The following is a 26,500-nucleotide window of genomic DNA, read 5'->3' on the forward strand; positions in this document are numbered from 1 at the left end:
ATTAATTAATTAATTCATTCATTCATTCATTCATTCGTGTATCCGTCCGTCCATCTCAGACCGGCGGAGGAACATCACACGCTGCCTGAATGCGAGCGCGTTCAAGTTGTTGTCTATGATAAGGAGCCCTCTTCTATCATTGCATACGCCCTCAGGTGTGTGTGTGTGTGTGTGTGAGTGTGTGTGTGTGTGTGTGTGTGTGTGTGTGTATTGTTGGATGTTTGGTTGATTTTTTCCGATCACCTTTATCGTCTTCACCGTCAACAGTTCAAAAGAGTATCGTAAGCAGATGAGAGATATAAAAAACCCTCCACTAAATGATCAGTTAGATGTTTTATTTTTGGTTAATTGAATGAATGAATGGATGAACGAATGATTGATTGATTGATTGATTGATTGATTGATTGATTGATTGATTGATTGATTGATTGATTGATTGATTGATTGATTGATTGATTGGTTGGTTGGTTGGTTGGTTGGTTGGTTGGTTGGTTGGTTGGTTGGTTGGTTGGTTGGTTGGTTGGTTGGTTGGTTGATTGATTGATTGATTGATTGATTGATTGATTGGTTGGTTGGTTGATTGATTGATTGATTGATTGATTGATTGATTCTGGAAACTTCCCAGCCTTAAGAAGAGCCTGAAACTTTCCGACTCTGACGACAATAAGAAGCAAGGCGGTGGAGCCATTCTCTCTTTTCTGAAGTCACGTGACAAAGGACTGATGACGTCATTGACATCGTCATCGTCGTGGGTGGGAGGGACATGTGGAATAATTGACAGGGTGCATTATGTAGCGCACCAAAATGATACGGATGATGAGAAATGTGATTATCTTTTTTCTTGACCTCTTCTGACCTTTTAATTTCAATTGCTGACTTAGTTACTTTATTACTAATAATTTTACTTTCATTAACTTAAATTAACTTTCATTTATTATTACTACTAATAATTTTCACCAAACTTTTACCCAAGCTGATTCTAAAATTCCGTCACCATCTTCAACGTCGTCGCTATCTTCACTAACGACAGCTGCCTGCAAACAAGAGGGGTCCAGTGTCACTAAGTCTCCAACGAACGAGCATATCGAATTACGTTAGTTTAGTTGACTGTTGTCAGTGCGGCTTCGTTTCTAAGGAAATTGAAATTTATGACTATTTTTTAATGTTAGAGCGCTATACAAATGACATTAACACTATCATTCATCCACTGTTAATTAGAGGTATGAACAACGAAGACACACACACAGCAAACACATGCGAATGTACGCACCACACGCATCTCAATTAACTCGTCGCCAGAATCATTGTAAATGTTGACATTTCAGAGTTTTCTGACAGTAACTGCAAGTTCTACTGCAAGGTCCTGTATGCCCAGAAGTTTGAGGAGTTGAGAAGATGTGTTATGCCTGCCGAGGGTGCAGATTTGTTAGTTAATTCGTTCGTTCGTTCGTTCATTCATTGTTTCGTTCGTTTGTTTGTTCGTTCGTTAGTTCGTTCTTATATTCATCCATTCATTCATCTATTCAAACTTTCGTTTCTTTGTTAACACTAGCTATTGTTTATTCGTTCGTTCACCTATTACAAACATTACCAACAAACAAGCGAACAAACGAACGAACAAACAATCAAGCAAACCAACACCACACAGTTTCATTCACTCGATGTCCCGTTGTGTCTCCTGGCTAGCGAGAGGCGGCAAATCTGGATCGAGTTTCTGCAAGACCAGGGGTTCGTGTCCAGACATCTAGTTGTCTTTTCTTCGAAATTTTGCTAAAATTGTTAATAATAATTATGAATAATAATAATTTCTATTATTATAAATATTATTAATTCTAAGTATGAATAATAATTATTATTACAACAGATAATAGATTTATACTGAAGCAGATGTCTCTAAAGGAAGTTCAATCCTTCAATGAATTCGCACATCACTACTTCAATTACGTCATTTCCTCTCACGAAAAACACGTCAGTCACGTGACCCTTTTTTTAATAATAATAATTATTATTATTATAAAATAATAAATATTTATATATAATTATCAACATCGTTATATCGTTATCAACATCAAAACAACCATCAAAGTTTATAGAGTAAAACAATTAATACTAATTATTATTACATAATAATAAATAAACAAAATTATAATAATTTTAATAATAAATTAGGAAGCCAGCTTGTTGGCTCGTGTCGTCGGCGTTTATAAGGTCGGACTGCAAAATGCCAAAACGGGTACATCCCTAAAGCAAGACTTGCTTGTTATGGAAAACCTTTTTTACGCCCACAACATTAAGCAGGTTATTTGTGTTCTTTGTTGTAGTTTTTGTTGTTGTTTGCCATTGTTGTTGTTGTAGTTGTTGTTGTGGTTATTATTGTTGTTGTTGTTGTTGTTGTTGTGGTTGTTGTTGTTTTTTGTTATTGTCATCATCACCGTCGTCATCATACTTCCCACTCAGATATACGACTTGAAAGGTTCCGTGAGAAACCGTCTCATCAACCAGTCTGACAACTGCCCTGAGGATGTAGTGCTGCTCGATGAAAACCTCATCAGAGGTTTATCATTTTAATTTATTATTAAAATTATTATTGTTATTATTCATTTTCTCCTAATTGTTAGCGTAGTGAGAGAAAGAGACGAGACGGAAAGATAGAGAGAGAGAGAGGAGAGAGAGAGAGAGGAGAGAGAGAAAGAATGATGTGTTGTTACTATTATTATTATTATCGTTTTTTTTTTAATTTAGCGATGATGGATAACCCGCTTTATACGCACCCCCACTGCAAACTTGTCGCCATGACCGCCATAGCCAAAGATACTGAATTTTTAGCTAACAATTTGATCATGGATTACTCACTTCTCGTTGGCCTAGATGAGGAGAATGAAAGACTGGTCGTCGGAATTATTGGTTGGTATTATTGTTATTGTTATTATTATTGTTATTATTATTATTATTATTATTATTATTATTATTATTTGTTTGTTTGATTGATTTCTGGCGAGTTTTATGATTCTTCAACATTATCTTCTACATTTTGCACAGATTACATGAGGACGTTTACATGGGATAAAAAAGTTGAGATGATCTTTAAAAACTCATACGGAAGTAAGCAGTTGCTTATAATTAAATTTAATCATAATATAACAATAATTAAATGTAATTATATTGTAATAATAATTAAATGTTATAGGTTAACTGAATTATTTGCAGGTAAAATGCCAACAGTCGTCTCTCCTGACATCTACCGACAGAGGTTTCTAGAAGCAATGGATAGATATTTCCTCATCGTGCCAGACAAGTGGCGCAAGATGGAGACCGTCAAATTGTACAATGAAGCCACATCTCTACCTACGTAATGCGATGATTTTGTCAAGAGTATAGGACATTTTTTATCTTATGTTTGTATTATTATCTGTTGTTGTTGTTTCTATTGTCGATGTCATTTTTATTGTAGTCTTAATAAATTCTTCAAATAACTTACTTACAGGCCATAACATTGCGCGTAACATTATGACACTGATTTGCTTGGGATGAATGAATAACGTATTATTTGTCAATGGTTCATGACTATTTTTCTATATTATATTCTTTTTATATTGTTATTTTTCTTATACATTCTTAAATATTTTTTCCCATTATTTAGAATTATTTCATTTTAAGATAAGCCTTATAAAATCGTACAACTATGCATTATTCTGAATAAATTTTTGTTAGATTTATGGTATGGCCAGAAACTTGACAAAGGTTTGAATTTATTTTTCATTTTGTACGAAAAATTAGTATAATAATTTTTGGTTTTCATTTTTAAAAGCAGTATTGTATGTGTTGCTTCAAAACTTTCAATAAATGTTTATCTGAAAAAAAAATTATGTACTTTCTTTAAAATATTTATGAATAAAAAGAAAATTATTCGATAAAAATTTGAGTAAAATTGAGCAAAAATATATTTAATGTGATTTATACGTTCAATTATTCAAAGGTAATATTTTAAAAACAGAATCGGCCTTCCATAATTTGTAAAAATTGCTCAGTGTTTTCGCACTGATTATCTACTCGTAAGTTTCAATTTTTTGTGAGGATAAATTTCTACGACCCGTAGAGATCAAGATGGCGAACTTTTTAAAAAGTTTTGTATACCCAGGTATACATCATTGTAAAGGTCTTCATCTAGCGACCGTTTCGTTTCAGACGGCTTGCTTTTTTTTTCAGTTTTTAACTTTCGTTTGCTGTGTTCAAATTTTCAACTTTAAAACAATATTTTGACGTTGACAGGGAGCAAGTTGTCTGCTCTGGCCTCCATGGTGAAACCGTCACAACGATCCATCGTCTGCACGGAATCAGGCAGTGTTTTGGAAAAGCCGACTAGGGTTAAATTTGGAGTGTTAAAAGTGCTCTTGGTGGTCCTTCCATCCATTTATGTTGGGGGCATTATGAGCAGAACTGGAGCTCACCTTCTTGAAGAACATGATATTTTTGTACCGGAAAATGATGATGACGACGACTAAAGAAGAGAGAAAGGAATTTGTACAAATTTATCATAAACTGCAACAACGAAATTTTTAATAAAAAATAAAAATAAACTTGGTAAAAAATTATTTTTCGAAGAATGATTTAATATGGTTTAAATTTAAAATCATTATTATATTATATATGAAATGAAGTGCTGTGTGGCCTGCAACAGTTATTTAGTTAAGAATGGTAGTTGTTTGTTGTGGTACAGTAGATTCTAACTAATTTGCCAGTTTGAGTAGTGTCAGTTTTATAATTGTTTCAATTTATGTTCACTAAACTATTAAGAAAATCTTTTTGTGCTTTTAATTTTAGTTAGATAACAGCTGAAATAATTATTTTGTAATTGTGTGAATATTTGTTAACTCCAAGATATAATATCCAATAATTTTTCATTTGCAGCTGGAACAAAGGTGCAACTATGAAATAACTGTATTGTGCTCTCTTGTGCCATAAGCCAATCTTAAACACTATCTAAAATTATTTCAATTTCATCATTTCTCACTCCAGTTATTGTTTTTCTTCTCATTAGTTATTAAGTTGTTATTCACTTTTCATAATTGGTTAATTAACTAATTAATTATTTAATTGATTGTTTGTTAGCTTTCAGGGTGGTCTAGCAATATTCTTATCATTTTTAAGATTTTAGTTAGATCCTCTCAGGTTTGAATGTAGCTGCGGTTGTCGTTATATCAATATATATATATGTGTGTGTGTGCGTGCGCGCGTGTGTGTGTGCATACATACACAATTGTTAGGAAATCCTTTTTTTGTACTTTAAATTTTCGTGAAACAGCATTGACAATAATGATTTTTTTCTAATTGTGTGAATATTACTTAAAACTTAAAAATGGAACAAAAATTTGACGCTTATCTTTATTATCTGTTACATAATATAACAATAAAATTGTTCATCAGCAATGTCAATGTTACTATAGCTCCTCACTTTTCAATAAATCATAAATGAGTAATGCTAAGCCATTTCAGAAAATATCATCAACAGTAATAGAAACACATAGCAACTACAGCATTAATTACATGATACTATCAATAATATTTTAATGTAATAGATTATATCCTAATCCTTTATGATACTAACTATAATATTTTAATATAATAGATTATATTCTAATCTTATTTATTTAAAAAATTGAATTTGTGAATGTAATAATTAGGAGGCAAAGAAAAATTGATTGATGTGAAGCATTCTATTAAAACATTTTTAGCAATGTCCATATTTATTATTATAAATTATATATTATTTATTTATAAATTTGTTATTAATAATTATTATTATAATAAATTAATTTGTTTATTTATAAATTTTCATTTATTGGCCTGGTCCAGAAAGACTCTTGTCCATGAATCTTCTCTTAACAAAACACATCCACCACTATTAATTATATAGATTAAGATAATTTCTAAATTAAGTAAAATTCAATAATTTATAATAAGATATATTATAAATTTATTTATTTGTTTATTAATTAATTTAATTATTTACCTTGCTTGGTTTGTCAGTTTCATCAAAGACTCTGTCACACAATCTCAGACCCATCTCCTGTCTTAACTGCTGTATGTAGGCTCTCATATTATCTGTAACATATTAACTATAATAAATTATAAATATAATTGTAATTCTGTAATATATATTTATACATTTATATATGTATATATATATATATATGTGTGTGTGTGTGATAATTAGGGTCAGTAATTAGGTAAGATTTACAACACAAGTTTATTAAAATACAACTTACTTATGGAATGTTTAATGAAGGTTGAATTAAAAACTAGTTAGACTAATTCAATTCCATCATAAAGATATATTAGTTGATTAAATTTCAATTAGATACATTGTGAGTAAACTTCAAACAACTAATTAAATCTTTAATTAATTAAATTTTTATTAACTAAACAACCTTCTTCGTTTTTGTTGGCAGGCTTGGCATACATTGCATTAAGTGGGAACTGTGCCTCACCGGGCAGGTAGAATCTGGAAATGGCCAGGGACTGCATCTCTTTTAATCCTTCATTCTTCGATTTACACTAGTTAGGTTGAAAATATATTTTTCAAGTTAGGTTTTTAAATTTTAGTCACCTGGAAAATGTTTTACAGATGTGATCACGTAATGTTTATAATGATTCAGCAACTGACGGTACTACGATGTATCATGATATATCCGATATCATGATACATCATAGTACATAGTACGATATCATGATACATTAGTAGGTTGTCACTGCATTATAAGCTATACTGATTCATAAAAATTACCAAACGTATTAAAAGTTTCTAAAAATAAATAATTGAAATTATTTTGAAAATTATTACCTTCTGTAACTTCTTTAAGCATTCAGAGATGTATAATGTCAAGTAGATCAATGTTCTGTCTGCCTCACTCTGTTTTAAATTAATTAATTTAATTATTAAATAATAAATTTTAGAGCTGTTAGACAGCTTTATACAAGAAAAAGCAAAAAATAATGAAAACTTGTGAAAATAGTTTATTTAATTAATTAATTAAAGTTTAAAAAAATCAACCTTAATTTCATAATTTCTGAAAAAGACATTTGCTTTGAAAAAGGACAAGGCTTCTTCAATTATGTCCAAGTCACCAGCTTTAGTATATGGAGATATTAAAAAATTTCATTGAATTAAAAACAATTTTTCAACTTTAAATACAAATTTGGAAAAATATCAAAAAATATAAAACCAAATGTAAAATTATGAATTCAAAATAGAGATGAAACTGAACTTGTTAATATTTTTATTTATTTATTTATTTAACAAATAACTAAAAATTGTAGAAAAAAATGTAAACACTAACATTCCTTTGGGGCAGGTCCCTTGAATTGGGTCTTCAAAGGGAGTAATGCCATATTGCCTACAACTTGTGGTGCATTCACGAACTGTGAGTGATACTTTAAAGAAATTTTTGAAACTTTTTTAATAACAATATATAAATAAAATATGAATATTAATTAAACGAAGCGAGGCCAAATCCAGAGATCAGAAGAGACTGCAAAGTCAAAGTAATAATAATAGATTTTTAACTTATAAAAATCTTAATTAAACACAAAAACTAAAATTTAGTTTTTTATATTTAATTCAGATTTTTATAAGTTAAAAATATAACATAATTTAGTTACTAAAATAAAACTAATGTTATGTTATAACATAGGACACAGGACAGGAATATAACATAATTTAGTTACTAAGACTAACTAACTAACTACTAATGTTATGCTATAATTAATAATAGGACAGGAAGTAATTTTTGAGCAAATATAATTTTTTATTAATATTAATTAAATGATTAAATAAAATAGAATTAAAAATTAATTTAAAAAATAATAATCAAACTTTAAAAAAGATAAAATCAGAAAAAATACCAAAACTAATAAAATAATAAAGAAAAACTGAATTTTAAAAAAAATGAGTGATTAATTAATACTAACGCTGACAGCCATTGAATAATCTTTTTAGAAGATTGAGCAGTCAAACTTGAAAAAAAGTGTATATGACAGAAAATGCCGGAACGAGGACTTCCGTGTTCTACAAATTAGGCTATGGCAGCCCCCTTTCAGTTTTAAACGTAAATAAGATACCACTAACTAACACCACTGATTAATGTACCTTTATTTATTCTACAGTAATCTTTAATTAAAACGTAAATCAAATATTCAAAATTTAATGGAATAAATATTACGGTTTGAAATAGACGAACTAGTAAGTACTGTTAAAAATTCAATAGATTCTAATTATATGAAATGGTTGATTGACACGTTAAGATCTAATTTTACTTTTAAACTTTACACACAATGTAAACAAACAAGTCGGAATAACAGAATGAAGAAAAAAGTTTTTGCTATATGTACGACGGAAAAATTAGTGAATGTTTTCTTTTTTTAATTGTCATTTTTTCCATTTGAATTGAAGAGATGTCCGATTCCTGTGACTACGATCGTTTAAAGGGCCAAGTTATCGGCAACCTACTCCACGCATGCAAGTTGTGGGTGGGCCAAATGAAGCTGAACATTATAGTCGAGGGTCTGTTAGCGATTACTATTGACAAACACATTGTCCTAATTAATATGAAGGAGGCTGTATTCTGTCCAAATCTGTCGATCGCCCACGTGGATGGTGATGGTGTTGTTAGTGAAGGTACTGCAGATAATGGCTTGCCTCATCTGGGGACGCTGAATGATGTAAACATGGGTGGTGGTGTTTCCTCAGACGACATGAACATCATCAATAATTTAGATTATTCTTTCGTCAATCCTTTTCTCGCTAAGAGTGGAGGCAAAACATCATTTAATTATGATGAGGTTGTCAATAATAAAGATGATGATATCCATAAAAATTTAGTGGCCGCCAAACGGATGGCTGATGGTGAGAAAGATAAAAATATTTTAGGTAATAATTTGTTTTTTTTTGTTAAGAACATGTTCTTTCATTTATCATTCTAATTTATTTTTTCTAACTTTGAAAACCAAGGTGCAAATGAATATCACAGCCTGGCTATTGCTGAAATTTCTAGAGAAATAGAGAGAGCAGAGTTTGAAGCAACCCTAAATAACACTAACAATACTTTCACCAGCAACAACAACACATTCAGTGGCAACAACAACACATTCAGTGACGGTAATAACAACAACAACACATTCACCAACAACACATTCTTCCACCATGATGATGAGTTAGAGCAGCTTTTGAACAAAGAGTCTCAGAGACAACACAACAGCAATACAAACACAAACAATCCACATTTTAATGATACTAATGGTGGTTCACTACTTTTAAACTGCAACTCACAAAATCTCATTGACAAATCATTAGTAATAATTTTTTTTTTATTTTTTAATAAAATTAACAAAAATTGTATAATTATTAACTAAAATTTCCCAACTATACCAATCCAGTTGATTATTTCAATCATTTTTCACACTCAAACTCACACACAAACACGTACACAAACACACATCGTTTCCACACTCCAACACACACACACACACACAAGTGCACACACACAGACATATTTTTTCAAAATCCTTAAACTAAATTTGATCCAAAAAGACGAAAGATTTCAATTTGAACTTGGTTGATGCCATGAGTTACTGGAACACCTACCCCATGGAAGATAGTGGGATGTCTGGTGGCGACCTGTGTGAGGGCTATGATGGCATGGGCCCTCTCAACTTGGCAGGCCCTCAAGATCTCTCTCTGGGTCTTACTAGGAGAGTTGATGTATGGTTGTCATACCTGTTTTAGTATCATTGTGTGGGTGAGTGTGTGTGCGTACGTGTGGGTGAGTGTGTTTGTGTGTGTATTTATGACTGTTTGTATGAGTGCATGCATACAATTGGATAGTCTCATCGTAGAACCTTGTTAAATGTGAATTTTTTTTTATAGAAATTCATCTGCAACGGCTGTGGTGTGATCAGCAACACTTCAGAGGAGCACAACTGTGGATGCCAGGAACTCAAAACAAGTTGGGAGTAATCAATCAATCAGTCAACCAATCAATCAGTCAATCAATCAGTCTATCAATCAGTCAATCAATCAATTGATAAGATTAACTCGATTAAAATGTGTCTTTTCTACCAATGAATACATCTATTTTGAAATTATTTAAATAAATCTTTCCAAACTCTACAAAACCCACCCTAACTAACTAACCAAACCCTCCACACCCCCCTTCCCCTACAACCAGCCATCGTGACCTCTGAACCGCTGAACTTGAAGTCTCAACCCCTGGACCTGACGACTGGACCCATCTACCTAACGATGGACTGCACACTTCAGCACCACACACACTCACTAGTCGACCTAACTGAGCAGCCTAACTTGAACTTGACCTGCCTCTGTGGAAAGTTGTGTGCGGATTATGAAAAGTACACTGAACACGTGCTGACCTGCTTCAAGTTGAAGCTGACGCCACACAAAACGTGTGAAGTCTGTGGCAAGTTGCTCTTCTCCCAGTTAGTTTTTTTATATCCGTCAGAATTTTCAGTATTTTTCAATTGTATGTATTGTATGCTTCATTCTGTATACTATTAACAATGTTATACATACATATTATATATGTACACATGTATACATAGTACATACATAATACCCAGTACATACGCAGTGCATACATAGTACACACATAGTCATGTTTAATACATACATTGTAAATATGCATGCACACATTCCTGTTGCTCCATCCCATTACCTCTCTATTAAATTATTCAATTTGACAGCTCAGGCTATATTAAACACAAGAAACAACATGCAGGTTGGTGTGATACCATTTAGAAATATAGGCATACACGCACATACATACACACATACATACACACACGCGCGCGCACACGCACACACAGGAAAGTTTAAGTACAAGTGTCACGTATGTAGCAGAGGTTTCTTCGACCTGACAAACTTAACAACCCACATCGATAGCAAGCATTCGAAGGTCAAAAAGTTTGAGTGTGGCGGGTGCAACAAGTTTTTCTTTTGGAAACATCATCTGAAAAGGCACATTGCCAGCTGTAAGGTCAAGGCCAACTACAGCAACAACAACAACAACAACAGCAACACTACTAACTGTATTATCAATAATAGCAGCATTGATGTTAGCAATAATAAAGTTAAGTCCAAAGATGGCGTTCAAGTTGATGCTACCGGCGTTAATGATGCCAGCAACAACTTTAAGCCTGGTGGAAACAACAACATCAAGAATAATAAGAATAATAATAATAATAATAATAATAAATCTTGTAGTTCTGTAAACAACAATGACGATAGTGATAAGTTTAATGGTGGTAATGCTATGTTGCCATCTGCATTGCCCGCCAATGCCTTCCTAATAACCAACACAGACAACAATGTTGATGGCTCCTTCTATGTAAATCATCAACTCCACGTATCACAACAACAACACTTTCAGCAACAACTTCAGCTGCATCAGCAGCAACTACAACAACAGCAGCTAGGACAACAGCAGCTGCCGCAACAGCTTCAACAACAGCTTCAGCAACAGCTTCAGCAAACTTCATATGAGCGGCCGCAGCTGATATTGACTGATCAACAAATGCTACAACCATCTTACCAGCACTTAAATAGCATCAACAACAACAACGTTCAGCTGATACAGATTCCTATCTACAACAACGTAAACATCAGCAATGACATTAACAACACTCAAAGCAATATTAATGTCAATAATAATATCAATAACAGTAATGATAATAATAATGACATCAGTGACATCACCAAAACTTCTCTTACGACAACAGCAACGTTAAAGATTGTTGATGTCATTTCAAGCAGTAGCAATCAACATTTTTTGCCATTACAGCAACAACAACAACAGCAGCGACAACAACATTTCAATCTCATTAACGCCAATGATAGTCTAATAAATGAAGATCATCGTCCATATTTCAATAATAATAATAATAATAATAATAATATTACTAAGAGTGGTAGAACTAATAGTAGTAGTAGTAATAGTAATAGTAGTAGTAGTAATAGTTGTAATAATATGAAGGGGGATGATAATGCTAACGATGTAAATGATGTTTTTATTGGTAGTAACGATAATTTAAGTAGAATTATCTCATTCCAAACATCATCATCAACATCGGCATCATTACTTCAACCTTTTCTACCATTACCATCACCGTCATTGTCATCATTGTTATCATTGTCGTCGTCGTTATTGTTTCCTGCAACTACTACTATTGCTGTTACTGCTGCTACTTCTGCTACCACTGCTGCTGCTACTACTACTACTACTACTACTACTACTACTACTACTACTACTACTACTACTTCTAATGCATTTATCTACACGCTTCCAACTATTCAGTCTTTAACGCCATCATCATCATCATCATCGTCGTTGTCGTCATCTTTAATTCGATATCTGCCCTCAACATCATTAGCATCTTCTTCGTCATCGTCATCATTATCTTCATCGTCATCTTCTTAATCATCTCATCCTAATAACTATCCTAATAATTTCATAATTGTTAACAGTTTCGTTCTTAAAAAAATTTTGACCGGCAGATTGAATGAACGAATAAACAAATAAATTAAAGAATTAATTATCTAAATGATTAATTAAATGAATGAATGAATGCATGCATGAATAAATGAATGCGTATCATATTTCAGGTTGAATGAATGAGTCAATGGATATATATATCACTCCACATCTCGATGTATTCTGGTTTGATTGGCGCTTATTTCAGCAGTATCGTCGTCTTTATTTTCATCTTTTAATCTTATCTTAATCTTTATACAATGTTTATAACGACAATGTTTAGCCACTAACGTTTATATAACTTTCATTTTGGTGTATGTATATATTCTAATGATGTTAATCTTGCTTTATTTCACCATATATTTACTAATGTATGTATAATTTAACGATACATACACACACACACATATATATACATATAATAATACGGGTATATATGGGTTATATATGTATATGTGAATAGATAAATATATATATATATATTTATTTATTTATTTGTTTGTTTATTTATATGTTAAGATAATAAATGAACCCATTAAGTATTTACGTTTTCTCACTACTTTGAAGTGATTAGTAATTAGAGAATGGGAGAAAGAGAGAGAGGAGAGAGAGGAGAGAGAGAGAAAGAGAGGAGTTGAGTCGTTATTTCTGGTTTTTTTTTTCATTTCTTGTTAAGAAGTTCACTAATGGTATTCGTTTCTCATTAAAAGATTAACATTTTTCTTCCAGGTTAACATCAAAGGATTGACAAGACGCTTGATAACTTTAGCAATAATAGTCAAGACTCTTACAAATAAACTATTATTATTTTATAAAAAAAAAACTTAGAAATCAATTTTTTCTGCAACATTGTCAAAGAAAACCACGAAACAAGAAGCTTACACAGCTGCCCAACTACATCCAACATTAACACAGCAACACATGTTTAACTTGATAACCATTCACAACACAAAATTCATCCTAATATGCCTGGTCCTAACAACTCAGTTGGCTGTAACCGTCAGAATGCTGGGAATGGTGTCAAAAATATGTTTGCAAGAGTTGAATACTGGAACCAAAGATACGATAGAGACGAGTCAAAGTACGATTGGTTCATTGGTTACGAGGCTTGCAAGAGAATTCTCGAAAGAAATGTTAAAAATTTTCATAGAATTTTGCACTTAGGTTGGTGTTTTTAGCTGTTTTTAGGTTGGTGTTTTAGGTGTTTATTGATTTTTTTTTCTATTTTCTATATTAGTGTTTCATCTGTTTGACTATCTTTTGAATGTGATTTGTTGATACAAAATGCTTGATATGACAGCGTTTAATCACGTTGAATTTTGTTATATGTTCTATCTAAATCCATCTGTCTTATTCACACATTCCATTTTACACATCTTACACACGCACACACACACACATCTTACATACGCACACATACGCACACACACACACACACACACACACACACACACGTATAATAATCGTACCCCAGGTTGTGGCAACAGCAGCCTGCCTATCGACATGTGGCTGGATGGCTACAAAGACATCACAAACATGGACTACTCACGAACCGTTATCGAGTCTATGCAGCAAAGAACTAAAAATATGGAGGGCCTCAAATGGATAGTGGCCGACATAAATAATATGACGGGTATATAGATGCATGTATTTATTTTGTAGTGCTAATGTTACATATAAAAAATTCATTATAAACTTATAAATAAAATCTTTTCAAGGTGATGCCTTCCAGTCTGAGAAATATGACGTCATCATAGAGAAGGGTACCCTAGACGCTCTTCTGGCTTCGGAGGTCGACCCTTGGATCTGCTCGCAGGACACGGAAACTATGATGGATCATATTCTTAGGAAAGTTAGTGTAGCGGTCGGTCATTGTGCTATTATAATAATTATCATATTATAATTAATAATAATATTTTATTATATAATATTTTATTCGATGTCAGATAAGTGCCTTGTTGAGAGATGGTGGACGATTTATCAGCATAACGTTTGCACAACCTCATTTTCGCGTGCCTTTATACGCATTGTCACAGTATGGTTGGAGTGTCCGCTATGAAACTATTGGTAGATCTTGGCTCTAATTTATCTTATTTTTTGTGTGTCGTGTTCGTTCGTTTGTTTGTTCGTCGTGTTTGTTTGCCTTGTTCGTCGTGTTCGTTTGTCTTGTTCGTCGTGTTTGTTTGCCCGTCATGTTTGTTCTAAAACAAAATCAATTTAAATCCTCTTTTTAAAACATTCATTGAAATCCATCCTTCTTCAGGCGATCACTTTCACTATTTCTGTTACGTCATGACCAAAGGAGAGAAGCTGGATGACGTCAGCATAGAATATCGAATTAAATACACAGAGAGAAGAGATAGGAAACTTTTTCAGACGGCCGATAATAGAAACGACGATAATAATAACGACAGTGACAACGATGATGAGTTTCTAAGCAGAATTAGCGAAAGCGTGTGATGCCCTGATGATGAAGTTTATATCATTTTCAAAGTTTCTGGAGATCATACCCATTGTTTAAAAGCCTGTCAATAGTGTTTTTACTTCTTAAAAATCTACTCAATACTCTTCCGTGTAATTAAAAATCGAGAATATAGGTAGATATATACGTATATCCATGCAGATATATATATCCATGCAGATATATATATCCATGCAGATATATATATCCATGCAGATATATATATATCCGGGTAGATATATATATATATATCCATGGGTAGGCCACCAATAAAAGCAGATGACGATAATGACGTCAAACGTCTGCTAAATTTGAAACGGTTAAACACAAACTTTTATAAAATGACACAACTATATTAAGATTTATTATGCATAATAAAGCTACCTTTATTATAAAAAATTATAATGAAAGAATATTATGTCCTTGGTGGATACATCAATCTAGGAGATGTAATGATTATGCTTACAAGGAGGTTGTAGTCATAGATCGACCTTCAATTTTTCATCTCTTGCGCCGTGAGTATTATTAATCTTATAATTATTCTTAGTAGCTTCTATATATTCCGGATGATTTCTAACATAGCCAACGGCCTGATTGACAATTCTCAAAAATTCCGTGACGTCAAATGTGTAGTTGGCAAATTTTTTGTGGTCTGAGATTGTAGGGTGCTGGCCCTGATGACGTACGTGATCAGAAAAAAAAATTATCTATTTATTAATCGGCAAGATTTCTAATGTTTTCAAACCAACCAACTACCTACCTACCAAAAAATACATACATATAAACAAACAAACAAAAAGTACATACATACAAACAAAAAAATAACAAGACAAACAAACAAATAACAATACAGACTAACAATGCCGTCTTGATGTAGTTTCGCCACGTCAGTCCATGTGAAATACCTAACACCACGGAGTCTGGCTAGGTCGTAATAACAGTCCTCGTCTTCGCAATTATACCTCAGTTAATTACAAACATAATTAATAATAATTATAATAAATAATTATTATTTCTATTATTATTACAATTGTTAGTATAACTTGGACAACACCACTACCGACCGTTTCAAAGTATTACAAATCTGGAAAAAAAACCCTCACAAAACCCCCCCCCAAAAAAAATAATAAAAATTGAATATATTTATTGGATATATATATCTATATAAATTTATAAATAATCGCAATAATAATATGAATAATAATGAGAAAAGTGGTAATAACAGTTCGAAAACGGCAGCCCAATTAGGTAAGAATAGCAAGTGCGTCAGACCCGCCCCATGCATGCCAATCAGAATGTCAGTGTTGTGGGTTATCTACGATGGTTAATATTATTATTATCATGATTATTATCATTATGGTTATTCTTATTATGGTTGTTCTTATTATGGTTATTCTTATTATGGTTATTTTTATTATGGTTATTTATATTATTTTGTTATTCTTATTATGGTTATTCTTATTATGTTTATTTATATTGTGGTTGTTCTTATTATGGTTATTTATATTATGGTTGTTCTTATTATGGTTATTCTTAGTATGGTTATCATTCTTATTATGGTTATTAATCTTCTTATAATTATTTTTTTTACTATAGCGTCGAGATAATTAATTATACTTACATAATTAAACGTCTCTGTTGAGATTTTCAAAAACTGATTTAATGGATTATAACATGACAGCGTGATGATGACGAAAGAGGTAATATTATTATTATTATTAAAATTATTATTATCATCATCATTATTATTATTATAAATAATATAATTAAAATGTCATAATTATTATTTAATAATAAAACCGACTTTCAATTGATCCGTGAAGGACATCTCACTTGAAGAGAAAATACAGGACAAATTATTAAAATTATTAACAAAAGCAAAAATCTATTATTAAAATAACAATAATAATAATAATAATAGTTAATAAAAAATAATAAATGATAATAATAAATAATTAAAGCAAGTAAATAGCAGTGGCATTAGCAATAACCGTGAATATCCAACCAATGTAGCTACGACGCCTGGCTGGTTGTTCAGGGCGGTTATCAACTTGAAAATAATAAATAACAATTAAATAATAGTAATAATAATAATAGTAAAAATAATAATAATAGTAATAATAATAATAGTAAAAATAACAATAAAAGTAACCTACCTGAACTTCATTTAGCACTCTCCTATGCTTCGTCTGCCTTGATATCATTGTAATTCTAATCTTACGGTCCTGATAATGATGAAGAAGATGATGATGATGATAGTGATAGTGAAGATGATAATGATGTTAATATTGACGACGATGATGATGGAATTCTTAGTGATGATGATGATGTTGCAGATTACGATGATAATGAACGATGGTAATTAAGACGCTAAAGACGACAACCATGATGAAGACCTTGGTAATGATGCTAAGTATAGATGCCAAGGACTTTGATAATGATAAATATGATGATGATGATGACAGTAGAAAATGATGATAAAGATGATACCTATCATACCTTAGTATCTCGTCTGATATTTAACCTATGAAGTATATGTTCTGAAAAAGCTCTGAATAACGACGTACCATGACAACCTGGTATCTATATATTGTATTGGAGTTTTTTTTCTGGAGTTATTTGATTTAGGTATTATTTTGGGTATTGAAATATCAAAATAACAACCAGAGGCATGTTATAATAGAGTCCGTACATCATTCTCGGTAGAAGTGGGAACAGTGCGTCTTCGATGCATAGCTGTTGGTTTGAATGGTTGGAGGAGTAATTGTACTGAATGATTGGTTGGTTCATTGATTCAATGATTGATTGATTCATTCACTAAGTCATTCATTCATTCATTCATTTATTCCTCAATGGTCGATTGATATAACGTTTGATAAATATAGCACGCTTAACCGTTCAAATGAGTGATTGGTTGACATGTTAGACACGGCCGACTCATAGGTTGATTGATTGATTGATTGATTAATTGATTGATTAATTGATTGATTGATTTGAATAGAAAAAAGTTCTAACAGTTTTTCCAGCGAAATCATTGAGATACAGCAACGGCTTGTTACTGAAAGCTTTCCAAGTTGATTCGAAGATGTCCATATAGTACATGTCTGACTGTCAATGTTTTTACTCGTCCGTATGTATATAAGTGATTGGATGAGAAGATAAACATATAAAAGAGTGCAAGGAACAAACAATGAAATGAAAGAATGAATGAAAATCAAAATGAATGAATAAACGGATGAACAAATGAATGAATGATTGAATAAATGAATAAAAAAACGAATGGATGAATGGTTGGATAAGTAAATGTGCTAGGTAAAAAAAATAAGATTATGACTTAATGAAAGAACGAATGAACGAACGAAAGAACGAATGGATGGATGGATAAAAACACACACACACACAAAATACCTACACAGAATACACGTAAATACACAATACACACACACACACACGCACACGCACGCACAGTGTCCCAGATGATAATCTGAACATCGGTGCCGAATGAACTGTTGATGTGCTGTGAGGCGTAGAGATTCAGGAAATCACAGAAGTGATGGTACATGTTTATACCTAGTAAAACAATAACTTAACCATAAACATTATTATTATTATTATTATTACTATCATTGTTATTATTATTATTGTTGTTCTTGTTATTACAAAATACGATGATAATAATAATTTAAATAAAATAAATAGTAGTAATAATGGTGAAGTTATTTTGTACCTGCATCAAGTTTCATGAAGAAAGTGGGCTCTCTGATGGAAGCGTCACACCTATCTTTGGATTCCATAGCATTGAAGTTTAACTGGGTGAAATCCTTCAACTCTGAGAACCTGAGAATGAATGATAGAAAGAGAGAAAAGGAAGATAAGAAAGAACGAATGAATAATTTAAAGAGTGGATGGATGAATGAATGGATGGATGGATGGATGGATGGATGGATGGATGGATAGATGGATGGATGGATGGACGGATGGACGGATGGATGGATGGATGGATGGATAGTAAATAAATGGATGATTGAATCAACGATTGTATGAAAAAATGGAAAAAATAAAAGAATTAATGGATGAATGATTGATTGATGAATGAATGAATGAATGACTAGATGAATAAATGAATTGATTAAATATATAAATATAAAAAAATTCAACTAATTAAAACATCTGTAAAAACAACTTTCACATCAAAAACAGCCTCACTAGTGGCCACCCACCACGATGATAGTGCCCCCTTCTGAGACCCCATAGATTTAATCAGAGTTTGATTGACAGTACAATCGCCGCCCAAATCTCCCGGTTTGAATACATCCTCTTTGAATCTGAATTAAGGATGGATGATCCATGGTTGATTGGTTGTAAGTTACAATTAGGAAACACAAATGGTTCCATAGGTTTTAATTAATTTTGATAATTGCCCGTTAAATTTGTGAGTAATGTTTGTTAAAATGTTAACTAATTAGATTAGATAAAAGAGAATTAAATAAATTTAAATTAAATTAAAATATTATATGACCTGTTGTTGCTGTTGACAAAGTCGACTTGTTTTAAATTGATGTAAATATTTCTGGCTTTACAATACCTCATATGTTTAGAGCAATTTAGTGAAGAGCCTTCCTTAATTTAAGAATTTCCACTACTTAGGTAATTAATTATTTCAATTAATTTTTATTAAAATTATAAATTAACTATCATTTTAGAGAAACTGATCAAAGAATTCACTAATTCATTCGTCCATTCATTTAAAAAAAAAAGTGTTTTTCTGTTTAGTGAATTAATACAAATAAAATGGCACAAAATGGCAGAAAGGTTTATAAATGAACCTTTTTATTACTTTGGCAAATGGAAACTAATTGATTTTTTTTCTTTTTTATGTAACCAAAATCAGCAGTCTTCCAAAAAAAATCTTCTTGTTCTCTACCTGATAAACCCCTAATTTGTCATTCAATTACTTTTTGTAGTTGTTAATGTTAGTAAGTATACAATATTATGTACACACACACACGCACACACACACATATATATATATAATATGTATACACATCATTGTAAAGCCACAAAGAGAATATTATTATTTAGAAATGTTAAAATTTAAATTTTAAAAAATCGAACCACGCTGGTTCGTGGCATCTGTGATGTTTTACCACATCTTCATCTCTGCAATCATCTTCATAGCCCCAGCAACTTTTTTTGTCCACCTGATTCTTTATTAATTTAAATTTGAATTGAATATTAATTATTAATTATAAAACTTATTTATTTTATTTTAATTATTTTATTTATAAAAAATAATTAATAATTTATATTTTATTTGTGAGGACAGAACTGACAATGATTTAATATTATGTTTTTGTAATTAATTATTAAATTATGTTGTATTTATGTTTATTATTTAAAATAAATTTATTAAATAAATTAATTATTAAATTAAATCTTCAATTTTTTAATTTATTTAATTTTAATTAAGAAGCTGTTGGAGTTTCAGCTTATTTCTAGCAATAACAACCAAAGAAAACAATCTTACTAACTAAATACTGACAAGATATATCTTCTAAACACTCCCTCTTAACATGAGGATGGCTATTTAAAAATAAAGCAATATGATTTTCTGGCAAATTCAAGTTAGGTATCATACATTTGGTTAAAAAAATTACATATTGATTCAAAATTGACAAAATAAAATAGAAAACAAAAATGAAAGACATGATTTTGGTATATCAACTGGCCTCTATCTAAATAGCTAATCTAAATTACAATTAATAACCTAATAAATCTAATTAACCCATCTTATTTTATAATTATAATTTTATATAGCCGTCGTAGGATTCACTTTTAAAAATATGTGAAAAACTAAGTTTAGATCGATATTGCAAGTTCGACTTTTTTATATTTGTTTTTTATATATTCTTATTCATACATGTACGCATATATATATATATATATATATATATATATATATAATATAATTTAATAACTATAAACATAATATAATTTAATATATAGTTGTATTCTTTATATATGTATGTACGTATTCAACTGTTAATATTATTGAACTTATATAGTTCAGTAGTTAATATATATATTGCATACTTTCGCATGTACTCATTAAGATTTAAAAAATTTTACATATTTTACAACTTGTGTGGTGTTATCCAGATAACATACGTGTGTTATATTTTCAAAAAGAACACAATTACAAAAAATGCAAGTATAATACAAAAAACACGCATATTTTGTCGAACTAGCAACATGTTTAATGATACAAATCTTCCTTCTTTCTCGTTCCTTATCCTTTCAGGACATATAAGCACGTACATGATGATCATAAACTATCAACATATCGAAGGGAGGACCAGCCTTGACATTTAAAAAACTTTTTAATTTAATTTCATTGCGATATTGATGATGATGATGATTGTGACCTAACTATAAAAATGCATCACGAAATTTTTAACTATTTTATTTAAACACTCAACGATACGGCGGGGATTGTGATTCTACAAAAACGTGGCGTGGTACTGATGATGATTCTTATATATATAAACATATTAGTCAGATCTGAGCTGAGTTATTTGAACATAGGTAAGCTAAGATCTGAGCTAAGTTAACTGGAACATAGGTAAGCTATGATCTGAGCTGAGCCAATTGAACATAGGTTAGTTAAGGACTGAGCTGAGCCAATTGAGCATAAGGCAAGTTAGGAATGAGCTGAGTTAATTGAACATAGGTAAGCTAAGATCTGAAAAGTTGTACTGTAAAAATACTTGATCGGATCAAATAAATTGCTAAAACGTCAAATTGATTGTGATTACTAAATGAAGCAACATAACATCATCTCGAAACTAATGATCATAATAAAGCTAATTTCTAATCAGAATCATTCATTTATAAGGAGTTTTAATCATTGGAATAATTCATCACAACTCCTTTTTACCGGCAAATCCACCATTCAATCGACCATTTTCGTTAGTTTTGACCAAATTTTCAACTGCCGTGACATATTCTGGATGGTTTTGTACAGTTTCTATAGCCTTATTCACAATCCTGACAAATTCTCCCACATCTATACTGTAGTTGTGAAACCTAAGAAAGCCGTATACAGATGGATGTGAGGTCTGTAGGTTTTGTAATTAAGTAATTTTTTATTAATTATTATTATTTATTTATAATAATTATTATTATTATTTATATTATTGTCACTTTATTATTTAAAATAACTATTAAGGTATATTGTTTTAGATACAAGTTGATAATGCGAATAACAAGAGTTATAGTATAGGTATTTCAATTCTCGAACAAACAAATAAAATAATATTATCACTTTGAGAAAAAATTATTATAACCAGTAGCCTATACTAATTCCCACTCACATCTGGATATATCTTAACTTTATCTTTATCTTCAGTGGTTAAGTGATTGACACCACGGATCCTTGCTATGTTGCGATACTGTCCTGATTCGCAGTTGAACCTAAACGTGAAATTTTTTAACATTCATCGATATAAATGATAGCATGACGGTAAAGTTTCAGTCAGTCTAGTGTTCTGCAGATTACAAAGAGAGACATCACGCCTTCATATGCGTAATTACTTAATACGCTGTGATTGTCGCTATTCATTAAAATTATTCACCTACTATTTTTTGTTATTATTTTATTATAATTATTATTATAGTTATTATTAACTCAATATTATTATTATTCATATTTTTTTCCATTATCACCAACAGCTCGTAGACTGTAGCCCAATTTGGTAGAAAGAGTGAGTGTGTGAGCCCAGCTCCATGTATGCCGATCAAAATGTCTGTATTGTGAGTTATCTGGAAGCGTTTTATTACAACATAGGCATGAATAAATTTTGAAATTATGCTTTTTTATAGTACAATAAATATGAAATTATTTATTATATTTTATTATTTCAATATATTCATTATTATTTTCAATATTTCAATTATTTCAATACTACTGTTTAGTATATCTCAGAGGCACCGAGAAAGAACCGCACAGTGCAATATAAATACATGTGGATCAAGGCATATTCCGTATGATAACCATGGTTTTTTTTCAATCTTTAACCTCAAGGTTGTAAGAAGAGAAAATTTTAAGAAAAAAATATATACGAAAAAAACCGACTAACTTTCAACTGGTCAACGAATGGCATGTCACTTGAAGGAATTTAAAAAGAAAGAATTAAAATGGAAAAATGATAATATAAATAATAATATAAATAGTAATATAAATAACAATATAAATAATAATACAAATAATAATAATAGTAATAATGTTAATAATAATATATAATAATAATGACATACGTGTTATAGTCTATAAGTATCGCTTGCACGTTCGGTAGCCGACTAATTGATGCTATTAACTATAATAATAATAATTAAAAACTAATAATTTAGCAATAAGAATGGGCGAATGATATAAATAATAATAATATTTCTATATATTTATGGAGAATTTTTAAGAGAGCTATAAAATAATCATAACAAAAACAACCTCATCTTCATTTGTGGTGACTCTACGGCTCGCCTTTCTAGACAGCATCGTTATTCTTATTTTCCTACCCTTATCATAATTGTTATTATTATTATTATTATTATTATTTATTATTATTATTATTATTATTATTATTATTTATTATTATTATTATTATTATTATTATTTATTATTATTATTATTATTATAGTTATCATATTTCAGTGAAATGAAGATAATGAGTGATTAATTACGACGATGAAGATGGTGGTGGTGAAGATAATAACGATAGTTATTATCATGTTGTAATAACCTTGCTGTAGTTGTAGTGATTACGTCATCAACAACAACTACTACTACTACTACAACTTCCACTACTACATCAACAACAGCAACACACATCAACAACAACACAACAACGGTTTCATTCAATTAATACTTAGTACCTTTAAATCTTGCGTCACTCCCAATCTGTGTAAGGTATGCTCGCTAAAGGCTTGTATAAGAGCGCTACCCATGCAGCCAGGCATCTTAAAAAATATAAATTAAATTAAGTTGAAAATAAAGAAAAACGAAATCTGATACACTAATGATTAAAACAAAATTAGAACAAAGTTTGAGACACATTTTTTAATAATTTTTATAGGATTATTGGTTTTTTTTTCGTTAATGTTGTCCTATTTAGGTACGTACCAGCATCATATGGTAGTAAATACCAAACAACATTTTGGATGGGAATGAAAAAAAGACATCTTTGAGGCATATCTGATTTGAAATTTTTAGATATTTAAAAAATTTAAATTAGTATTCATGAGATATTTTTATTTTAAAAATTGGCCTAAAGTTAATAGGCAGTAATAAAAATGGAAATTTATAAAAGTAATGATGAAAAATTTACCGATTTCCCAGCGAATTGGTTCAGTTGTATTGTCGGTTTACTTGTAAAAACTTGAAACATCGTTTTAAAGTAGTCCACATATGTCGCATTTGACTGTCGTAATATTTGGGTGGATAAATATTTTTAAATATAAAGACATCATAAATGAAAATACAGTTAAAATTAATTGAAAAAAGTGAAAATTATATTTCACAAAAATCCTCACGGTATCCCAGAAGATAATTTGGACATTGGTATCAAACGAGCCATTCAGATGCTGTGATTCGTACAAATTTACAAAGTCAAGAAAGTGATGACACATATTATGCCCTGAAAGAGAATTTATTTATTGCGGATGTAGTGTTGAAAAAAATTGTAAAATACATTGATTTGGCAGTGATTGTTGTAAGAGTAACGATGAAAATCTTGTAAAACAAAACATTGGTAGGTATGAAATGATTAGTAGTTAAAAAATTGAAAAAAATAGCACAATATCATTGAAAGTAATTAAGAAGTATCAGATGAAACATGCAAGAAACGAACTTTATAACGAATAAAAATTAACAAATACCTATGTCAGGTTTCATAATGATGGTCGGCTCATCAATGACAACGTCACACTTCTCCGTTGACTCCAACGGGTTAAAGTTCAATTCTGAAAACCCTTTTAACTCCTCGTACCTTATTGTTATTATTGTTTTATTATTATTAATATTATCATTTTTATTATTATCATTTTTATTTTTATACCAAGACGATAACGACTGCCGATGTGATCCGTTCGTATATAACAAATTAGAGTTAACAACGCAATCACCTCCAATGTCTCCAGGCTTGAAAATGTCTCTTTGAAATCTGTCGTCATAATTAGTGTTATAATTATTATTATTATTATTATTATTATTATTATTATTATTACTGCTGCAGCTACTGATATTGCTACTACTGCTACTTTTACTAGCACTACTACTACTGCTACTGCATTAATACTACTTATAAAACTACTAATACTATGTAATAGAATCACACACACAACACACACACACACACACACACACACATAAACACATACATACACACACACAACCTTTCAGTACTGTTTGTAAAATTGACGTTTTTCAAATTGATGTAGATATTTTCGGCTTTGCAGAATCTCATGTGTTTAACGCAGCGCAAAGATGATCTAAAAACCTTGGTAGTGTCATTTTCAAAATATTTGTATGAACGTATTTGCAATTTTGAAAAGGTTTTTGATAGAATAGTTAATAATTAAATAATTAAGCGGTAATTTACTGATGAAATGGGAACAATAAACTTTCTATGAACCTTATTTTCGTTCTGACAAGCGTAGGCCAGTTGATTTTTTTTCTTTTTTATATAGCCAAAATCGGCGGTCCTCCAATAAAATTCATCTTGTTCTTTACCAGTAAAATTCCTAAAAAATTAGGTTAACTTTTTTATTACACGAATAATTTAATTAGTATTTAAACTTGGTTATTATTATTTAATTAGTCATAATTAAAATAAATTAGATAGAATAGATGGATTAATAAGTTTGATCGTAGCAGGTCCTAGTAGTAGACAACCTAGACTAGAGAACGATATAAAGTCGTTATTTGCATAGCAACAACCATATAGCCCATCATTTTAATTATCATAATAATAATAATAATTATTATTATAAAAATAATAATTATTAATATAGTTATGTATGATGTGACCACCATCCAGGTTCAAAACATTTGTGTCGTTTGATGATGTCAACTTCAGAGCAGCTATCTTCATAACCCCAACAAGCTTTTGAAGTTACGTGCTTCTGAAAAATGTTTTAAAATTGACAATATTAATTAATGGTAAGTAATAATTAATAATTTAATGGGTTTTATACAAAAGTCTTCATATATGATTGTTAATTGGGGAATATTAACCAAATATGGACAGGATTCATTCTCTAAGCAGGCCTTTTTGACATCAGGATGATTATTTAAGTAAGGCGCGATGTGGTTCTCTGGCAAGTTTAATTCAGATAAACGATCATTGCAGTTTGAAAATTTTACTTTGAAGTTTATTAGAATTATAAAATAGCAGAAAATATGTGTATGCATTTTACTAAAGATGTGCAATTGCAATTCATC

At 30.7% G+C, this 26,500-nt stretch overlaps 6 protein-coding genes across 6 annotated transcripts; 3 read left to right on the forward strand and 3 right to left on the reverse strand.

Annotated features, from left to right (window-relative positions):
- The first annotated feature begins 639 nt into the window (after positions 1 to 639).
- HELRODRAFT_109077 (hypothetical protein) lies at positions 640 to 3,863 on the forward strand. Its single transcript, XM_009012750.1, has 10 exons — positions 640 to 825; positions 974 to 1,093; positions 1,326 to 1,425; positions 1,649 to 1,728; positions 1,865 to 1,968; positions 2,170 to 2,298; positions 2,458 to 2,554; positions 2,743 to 2,904; positions 3,040 to 3,102; positions 3,208 to 3,863. Exons 1-10 carry the CDS (start codon positions 723 to 725, stop codon positions 3,351 to 3,353), a joined length of 1,104 nt encoding a protein of 367 aa, XP_009010998.1. The 5' UTR covers positions 640 to 722; the 3' UTR covers positions 3,354 to 3,863.
- Positions 3,864 to 4,071: 208 nt separating this feature from the next.
- Positions 4,072 to 5,852, forward strand: HELRODRAFT_96981 (hypothetical protein). Its single transcript, XM_009012751.1, has 3 exons — positions 4,072 to 4,888; positions 4,923 to 5,213; positions 5,234 to 5,852. Exon 1 carries the CDS (start codon positions 4,296 to 4,298, stop codon positions 4,500 to 4,502), a length of 207 nt encoding a protein of 68 aa, XP_009010999.1. The 5' UTR covers positions 4,072 to 4,295; the 3' UTR covers positions 4,503 to 4,888; positions 4,923 to 5,213; positions 5,234 to 5,852.
- HELRODRAFT_72082 (hypothetical protein) lies at positions 5,837 to 7,431 on the reverse strand (the record flags this gene model as incomplete). Its single annotated transcript, XM_009012752.1, has 6 exons — positions 5,837 to 5,899; positions 6,011 to 6,102; positions 6,429 to 6,555; positions 6,842 to 6,910; positions 7,052 to 7,128; positions 7,338 to 7,431. Coding segments are annotated over 6 exons (522 nt in total), but the record flags the coding sequence as incomplete, so codon positions are not given.
- A 6,139-nt stretch (positions 7,432 to 13,570) lies between these two features.
- On the forward strand, positions 13,571 to 15,002 carry HELRODRAFT_72557 (hypothetical protein; the record flags this gene model as incomplete). The annotated part of the gene is made up of 5 exons (XM_009012753.1): positions 13,571 to 13,706; positions 14,017 to 14,175; positions 14,261 to 14,394; positions 14,489 to 14,609; positions 14,806 to 15,002. 5 exons carry the CDS (start codon positions 13,571 to 13,573, stop codon positions 15,000 to 15,002), a joined length of 747 nt encoding a protein of 248 aa, XP_009011001.1.
- A 480-nt stretch (positions 15,003 to 15,482) lies between these two features.
- Positions 15,483 to 20,639, reverse strand: HELRODRAFT_72578 (hypothetical protein; the record flags this gene model as incomplete). The annotated part of the gene is made up of 16 exons (XM_009012754.1): positions 15,483 to 15,677; positions 15,863 to 15,965; positions 16,227 to 16,318; positions 16,808 to 16,835; positions 16,995 to 17,053; positions 17,160 to 17,228; positions 17,503 to 17,586; positions 17,668 to 17,739; positions 18,019 to 18,111; positions 18,470 to 18,573; positions 18,731 to 18,840; positions 19,224 to 19,328; positions 19,523 to 19,623; positions 19,830 to 19,938; positions 20,119 to 20,210; positions 20,535 to 20,639. The coding sequence occupies 16 exons, from the start codon at positions 20,637 to 20,639 to the stop codon at positions 15,483 to 15,485; spliced, it is 1,521 nt and encodes a 506-aa protein (XP_009011002.1).
- A 1,284-nt stretch (positions 20,640 to 21,923) lies between these two features.
- On the reverse strand, positions 21,924 to 26,470 carry HELRODRAFT_72380 (hypothetical protein; the record flags this gene model as incomplete). Its single annotated transcript, XM_009012755.1, has 15 exons — positions 21,924 to 22,121; positions 22,377 to 22,476; positions 22,733 to 22,873; positions 23,320 to 23,378; positions 23,510 to 23,578; positions 23,935 to 24,018; positions 24,182 to 24,253; positions 24,387 to 24,479; positions 24,592 to 24,695; positions 24,937 to 25,046; positions 25,116 to 25,220; positions 25,450 to 25,556; positions 25,692 to 25,800; positions 26,087 to 26,181; positions 26,294 to 26,470. 15 exons carry the CDS (start codon positions 26,468 to 26,470, stop codon positions 21,924 to 21,926), a joined length of 1,623 nt encoding a protein of 540 aa, XP_009011003.1.
- Between the last annotated feature and the right edge of the window lie 30 nt (positions 26,471 to 26,500).

The sequence above is a fragment of the Helobdella robusta genome (assembly GCF_000326865.2).
Source record: "Helobdella robusta unplaced genomic scaffold HELROscaffold_11, whole genome shotgun sequence".
In the NCBI taxonomy this organism is placed as follows: Eukaryota; Metazoa; Annelida; class Clitellata; order Rhynchobdellida; family Glossiphoniidae; genus Helobdella; species Helobdella robusta.

Bases quoted from the DNA above. Each gene is read 5' to 3' on its own strand.
- HELRODRAFT_109077 (XM_009012750.1), top strand. From the start codon at position 723: ATGACGTCATTGACATCGTCATCGTCGTGGGTGGGAGGGACATGTGGA. The intron at 1,426-1,648 runs GTTAGTTAATTC...AACACCACACAG, and splicing joins CCTGCCGAGGGTGCAGATTT to TTTCATTCACTCGATGTCCC. The intron at 2,555-2,742 runs GTTTATCATTTT...TTTTTAATTTAG, and splicing joins CGATGAAAACCTCATCAGAG to CGATGATGGATAACCCGCTT.
- HELRODRAFT_96981 (XM_009012751.1), top strand. From the start codon at position 4,296: ATGGTGAAACCGTCACAACGATCCATCGTCTGCACGGAATCAGGCAGT.